Raw genomic sequence first — 6,818 nt, forward strand, 5'->3', positions numbered from 1 at the left:
ACAAGTTTGTCTTCACATGCATGCCCCTCGCACGAAACATATGCTTGCTCTTAAGCGCATTTTACGTTATGTTCAGGGCACCTTACATTTTGGATTACACTTATCTCCATCTCCCATTACAAAGCTTATCTCCTACATTGACGTTGATTGTGGTGGATGTCCTGACACCAGACGTTCTACATCTAGGTATTGTGTTTTTCTAGGTGACAACCTTATTTCTTGGTCTTCCAAAAGGCAGCCAACTCTCTTCCGTTCCAGTGTTGAAGCCGAATATAGGGGGTTGCCAATGTTGTCTCCGAATCGTGTTGGATTCACAATCTTCTCCTGGAACTCCATTTTCCTATTCCTCAGACCACTTTGGTATATTGTGACAATGTTAGTGCCATCTATCTATCTGGTAATCCTGTGCAGCATCAGCGTACTAAGCATATTGAGATGGACATTCATTTTGTTTGGGAAAAGGTAGCTCGTGGCCAGGCTCGCGTCCTTCATGTTCCCTCAAGACATCAGATCACAGACATTTTCACCAAAGGACTTCCTCGCATTCTCTTTGATGATTTTCGGACCAGTCTAAGCGTCTGTGAACCTCTCGCTTCGACTGCGGGGGGAGGGGGGGTGATAGAATAGAATATTTTGTTATAATTAGTCATAATTAGTTTCCTATAATTATGATGTATCATAATTAGATAGTTGACCAAATATTACGCATTGATGTATATATATTCTATTCAGATCAATGAGAAGGACACGATTTCCATTATCTTACAAGATGCACTTTTTTAGGGTTTGGTACTTGGATAGTGAAATAATACATTATACAATGAAACAAAAATAAAATAGAATAATTCACTGATAACTCTTTATTTTCTAATATATTAATTATTATTTTCATGAAAAAAACATGCAAAATTATATAACATATTATATATAAAAGTTAAATAATATGGTCGGGATCGAAGAATCTGCGGGACGGAGGGTACTTCTCTGATCCTCGCCCCGAAGTGTCATCGCGAACACTATAATCATAAATTGTTTCCAAATATATATATATAACATATTATATATATATATTTGGAAACAACTTATGATTATAAATTTGTTAAATAACATTGAATTATTAGTTGTTAATTTAGAGTAAAAACCGTAAGTCATTTTAAATTTCTAACAGAATTTCCTATTTATACGATACCTAAACTTATAGGTATACATGCATAGTTTTCAACTGAGTTAAGATCTTGAATGAAAACAAAAATTAACAGTGATGGCACGCAGCACTGAGGTACATGATAATTCTTCACCACCATCACCATCAACACAAAACCATGAAATCAGAGAAACCAAAACCAACCAAAAAGTTCCATTTTATAAGCTCTTCAATTTCGCGGATCGTCTTGATGTAACATTGATGATCATTGGCACTATCGCTGCCGTGGCTAATGGTTTGTCTCAGCCTCTCATGACTCTTATCTTTGGGAAACTCATCAATGCTTTTGGTGGTTCTGATCCATCAGCCATCGTTAAACAAGTTTCTAAGGTATAATATTATTGCATGATCTTTTTTTTCTCTCTTTCATGCATGTATATTATTATCAAGAAAATTATGAAGCCAAATTTTCTTGGAGTTTTAACGATTAAATTTCATGTTAGAATCGTAAAAGAATAATTACATTTTACGTTGTTTCCAAACAGATACATGCATGGTGAATATATAATTAGTAGCTTCCCACTTTCTTTTTATGTGGAATTTACACTCAATGAAATAACCTAATTTAGCAATATGTGATTTGTTTTTAACTAATTATATATTCATTTAGTACAAATTGAAATTGCATACTCTAGTAGTAATCAATGAACTTCGGTTCGAAAACACTCTAGGGTTAAGAACTAAAGAATTCAGATATTTGTTACCAAAATGGATTATGGCATAGCATAGTTTAACACACTTCAAATTTCAGGTATCATTGTTATTTGTTTACTTAGCTGTTGGGGCTGGAACAGCATCGTTTCTACGTAAGATAGCACTTTGTTGTTTATTTAATTTTGTTGGAGAGTAGTTCTTGAATTCATTTTGATGATAAGGTTTTTTTTTGTTGCATGCTGTAGAGGTATCATGTTGGATGGTGACAGGAGAAAGACAAGCCGCGAGGATTCGTAGTTTGTACTTGAAAACGATATTGAAACAAGATATTGCGTTCTTTGATACTGAAACAAACACGGGAGAGGTAATTGGTAGAATGTCTGGTGACACAATTCTCATTCAAGATGCAATGGGAGAAAAGGTATGAAATTTATGAATAAAGTGTCATGAACCATGATCTTCCATGTTTTCGGTGGAAATGAAGCGAGTCTATTAATGAATGGGAACATATTACAATTATGACAGGTTGGGAAGTTTGTTCAGCTTGCTTCAAATTTTTTTGGTGGCTTTGTGATCGCATTTATAAAAGGATGGCGTCTAGCTGTAGTTTTACTTGCGTGTATGCCTTGTGTTATTATTGCTGGTGGTTTCATGTCCATGATGATGGCTAAAATGTCAAGCCGCGGACAAGTTGCTTATGCAGAAGCAGGAAATGTTGTTGATCAAACAGTTGGAGCCATCAGAACAGTAAGACACTTGCATCAAATTATAAGCATTGAATGATTAAGTTGGGATTCTATTTTTCATTGTCTTAAAGCTTTGTTTTGAAATTTGGTTAGGTTGCGTCTTTTACTGGTGAGAAAAAAGCCATAGAGAGGTATAATAGCAAGATAAAAGTTGCTTATACTGCAACGGTTAACCAAGGGATAGTCTCAGGTTTAGGAATGGGAACGCTTCTCTTAATCGTCTTCTGCACTTATGGGCTTGCCATGTGGTATGGTTCCAAACTAGTTATTGAGAAAGGATATAGCGGTGGAAGTGTCATTACTGTGATCATAGCTCTTATGACTGGTGGAATGTAAGTGAAGCATTGATACCTGATTGAATAAATGCATTGTTTTAGGCATAAATTTTTGTTTGATGAATTTTCATTGGTTGACAGGGCACTAGGTCAGGCATCCCCATGCATAAATGCATTTGCTTCAGGACAAGCAGCAGCATATAAAATGTTTGAGACAATTGAAAGAAAGCCGAAAATTGATGCATATGACACAAGTGGTGTTGTCTTGGAGGACATAAAGGGAGATATTGAACTCAAGGATGTTTACTTTAGATACCCTGCGAGGCCGGACGTGCAGATATTTGCTGGATTTTCGCTGTTTGTTCCAAGTGGCACAACTACTGCTTTGGTGGGTCAAAGTGGAAGTGGAAAGTCTACTGTAATCAGTTTATTGGAACGATTCTATGATCCTGATGCTGGTGAAGTACTTATAGATGGTGTGAATTTGAAGAACTTGCAACTTAAATGGATAAGGGAACAGATTGGGTTGGTTAGTCAAGAGCCTATCTTGTTTACTACTACTATCCGAGAGAACATAGCATATGGGAAAGAAGGTGCAACTGACGAGGAGATAACAGCGGCAATAAAACTTGCTAATGCAAAGAAGTTCATCGACAAACTACCTCAGGTGTGTGTAACATTGAAAACTTTACTCGTGTTTGCTTGAAGTTAATAATAATGAAGTGGAATTGTGTTTGCAGGGCCTTGACACCATGGCGGGACAAAATGGTACTCAACTTTCTGGCGGTCAAAAGCAAAGAATTGCGATTGCGAGAGCAATATTAAAGAACCCGAGAATCCTGCTTCTTGATGAAGCAACGAGTGCATTGGATGCTGAGTCTGAACGTATTGTTCAAGAAGCATTAGAAAAAATCATATTGAAAAGGACTACTGTTGTCGTTGCGCATCGTTTGACAACTATCAGAAATGCTGACACAATAGCAGTGGTTCATCAGGGAAAAATCGTAGAGAAAGGTTATACAATGACACATTATGATTTTAGCAAGAAAAACCAATTCTGTTGCATCTTAGTATACTGTATTCACTTTTTCATGCTTCTTTTTATCCATAGGAACTCATCGCGAGTTAACCATGGATGCTTATGGTGCTTACTCTCAACTTATTCGTCTACAAGAAGGAGAAAAAGAAGCTGAAGATAGCAGAACGTCTGAAGCAGATACATCCGGTGACTATTTAAATATAGAAAGTCACATGGCTAGATCTTCCACCCAAAGACACTCTTTTATGAGATCAACAAGCCAAACATCATCAGCAAGTCTTCGGCATTCTCAGTCACGTAGAGGCTTGTCTGGAGAAATAAAGAAAGCAGATATTGAACAAGGTCAACTTGATAATAAGGAAAAACCCAAAAGGGTACCTCTAACGCGTTTGGCCAGGTTGAACAAGCCTGAGGTTCCTGTCATACTGCTTGGAAGCATTGCTGCAATAATACATGGTGTCGTGTTCCCTATATTTGGCCTCTTGTTTTCATCAGTCATTAATATGTTTTTTAAGCCTCCAGAACAGCAGAGGAAAGAGTCCAGGTTATGGTCACTTCTATATGTAGGTTTGGGTTTGGTAACTCTAGTGGTTTTACCACTTCAGAATTACTTCTTTGGGATTGCTGGTGGAAAACTTATTGAAAGAGTTCGTTCATTGACATTTGAAAAGATTGTGCACCAAGAAATTAGATGGTTTGACGATCCTGCAAATTCAAGGTATGTTCAAAATGTATTTTACTTCAACACAAAATAAAGAAACTTATCATGTATTGATTCCTTCTACTCATGAAACTGAAAGAAATGATTCACCTTGCAGTGGTGCAGTTGGTGCAAGGTTATCTACCGACGCTTCAACTGTGAAAAGTCTTGTTGGTGACACATTGGCCCTCGTTGTGCAAAACATATCAACGATCACAGCTGGTCTACTTATATCATTCACTGCTAACTGGATTCTTGCTTTTATAGTTTTGGCTGTCTCACCTATGGTTCTTATGCAAGGAGTCGTTCAGATGAAGTTTCTTAGAGGTTTTAGTGCTGATGCCAAGGTTAGTCTTACTTGCAGTTTTGCCAATTACATTGCGGGAGTTATACATAGTGGAAATCATGAGTTGTTTTTATGTAGGTGATGTATGAAGAGGCAAGTCAAGTGGCAAATGATGCTGTTAGTAGCATAAGAACCGTTGCATCATTTTGCGCAGAATCAAAAGTGATGGACATGTACCGGAAAAAGTGTTTAGGGCCAGAGAGACAAGGTGCTCGCTTGGGGCTTGTTAGTGGAGCAGGATTTGGTTTCTCCTTTTTTGCTCTATATTGCACAAATGCTTTCACTTTCTATATAGGATCTATTTTAGTGCAACATGGGAAAGCAACGTTTCAGGAGGTTTTCAGGGTACAATCATTCAATCAACTTAGCATCCTTTAATTTTACTTGATGTTTACTTTGATCCGGTTCTTACAAGATAACGTATGCAGGTTTTCTTTTGTTTAACAATGACAGCAATCTCCGTTTCCCAGTCTAGTGCATTGGCACCAGACGCTAACAAGGCCAGAGATTCCACAGTTTCAATATTTGAAATTCTTGACAGCAAACCTGATATTGATTCCAGCAGCAAGGAGGGTGTAACACAAGGAACGGTAGTTGGTAATATTGAACTTCAACATGTCAGCTTTAACTACCCAACAAGGCCCCATATTCAAATTTTCAAAGATTTAAGCCTAAGCATCCCATCTGCAAAGGTAAACTTTTGGTTGTACAAATCAGTTTATTGAGAATGTGTTATGTACTATTTAAATTGACAATGTCTTTGCAGACTGTTGCCTTGGTTGGAGAAAGTGGCAGTGGAAAATCAACAGTTATAAGCCTTTTAGAGAGATTTTATGACCCTGATTCTGGACATGTGTACCTAGATGGAGTGGATATCAAAAAGTTCAGATTAAGCTGGTTGAGGCAACAAATGGGTTTGGTTGGTCAAGAGCCTATTCTTTTCAACGAAAGCATTCGTGCCAACATAGCTTATGGCAAAGAGGGAGGTTCTACCGAGGATGAGATAATTGCAGCAGCTAAAGCAGCCAATGCACATAGCTTCATAAGTTCTCTTCCAAATGGTTATGAAACCTCTGTTGGGGAAAGAGGCACACAGCTTTCTGGTGGACAAAAGCAACGTATTGCTATTGCGAGAGCCATGCTGAAAAACCCAAAAATACTTTTGCTTGATGAGGCGACAAGTGCACTTGATGCCGAGTCAGAGCGTGTAGTTCAAGAGGCTCTAGACAAAGTGAGTGTCAACAGAACTACTGTGGTGGTGGCTCACCGTCTCACGACAATTCGAGGGGCGGATACTATAGCAGTAATTAAAAATGGGGTTGTTGCAGAAAAGGGAAGACATGATGTGTTAATGAAGATTAAGGATGGTGTTTATGCTTCATTAGTAGCTCTTCATTCAAGTGCATCATAAGATATTTCAATTTTCCACTTCCAACCTACTATTGGTTTTGCTTTAGATTCTAAATATAATCATTCGGGTCTGTGTTAGGATTATATGCAGACTAAAGTATATACTATATATCGACGATCTTTAAAATGCAATATGATGTGTTCACAACCTCATCTCTCATCTATTGGCTGGATGGCTTGTGCTGCGCAAAGAAACGGTTTTCACTAGATCAAGAAATCTATTGGTTCATTGGTCTGACCAATGAATCGGTTGAGTTACACCGGTTTTCACTAGATCAATTACAATTATGATTTGATGAATTTACCGGACCTTTCCAACTTTGGTTCACGGTCTAATCGGTGCAGACAGCCAGAAGGGTCCGAATTTTAAAATACTATGTAATGATATAACACTGACAAGCCCTAACCTAACACCTTATTTTTCAGGTGGTGCTGGACGTTTAT

At 37.7% G+C, this 6,818-nt stretch overlaps 1 protein-coding gene across 1 annotated transcript; it reads left to right on the top strand.

Moving 5' to 3' along the window:
* The first annotated feature begins 1,215 nt into the window (after window positions 1-1,215).
* LOC127080066 (ABC transporter B family member 9) lies at window positions 1,216-6,519 on the top strand. Its single transcript, XM_051020400.1, has 12 exons — window positions 1,216-1,534; window positions 1,956-2,010; window positions 2,104-2,279; window positions 2,384-2,605; window positions 2,698-2,936; window positions 3,021-3,546; window positions 3,620-3,893; window positions 3,991-4,636; window positions 4,737-4,965; window positions 5,043-5,309; window positions 5,393-5,656; window positions 5,731-6,519. Exons 1-12 carry the CDS (start codon window positions 1,262-1,264, stop codon window positions 6,373-6,375), a joined length of 3,816 nt encoding a protein of 1,271 aa, XP_050876357.1. The 5' UTR covers window positions 1,216-1,261; the 3' UTR covers window positions 6,376-6,519.
* The last annotated feature ends 299 nt before the right edge of the window (window positions 6,520-6,818 follow it).

This window comes from Lathyrus oleraceus, chromosome 1 (assembly GCF_024323335.1).
Source record: "Lathyrus oleraceus cultivar Zhongwan6 chromosome 1, CAAS_Psat_ZW6_1.0, whole genome shotgun sequence".
Lineage (NCBI taxonomy): Eukaryota > Viridiplantae > Streptophyta > Magnoliopsida > Fabales > Fabaceae > Lathyrus > Lathyrus oleraceus.

Bases quoted from the DNA above. Each gene is read 5' to 3' on its own strand.
- LOC127080066 (XM_051020400.1), top strand. From the start codon at position 1,262: ATGGCACGCAGCACTGAGGTACATGATAATTCTTCACCACCATCACCA. The intron at 2,937-3,020 runs GTAAGTGAAGCA...ATTGGTTGACAG, and splicing joins GCTCTTATGACTGGTGGAAT to GGCACTAGGTCAGGCATCCC. The intron at 4,637-4,736 runs GTATGTTCAAAA...TTCACCTTGCAG, and splicing joins GACGATCCTGCAAATTCAAG to TGGTGCAGTTGGTGCAAGGT.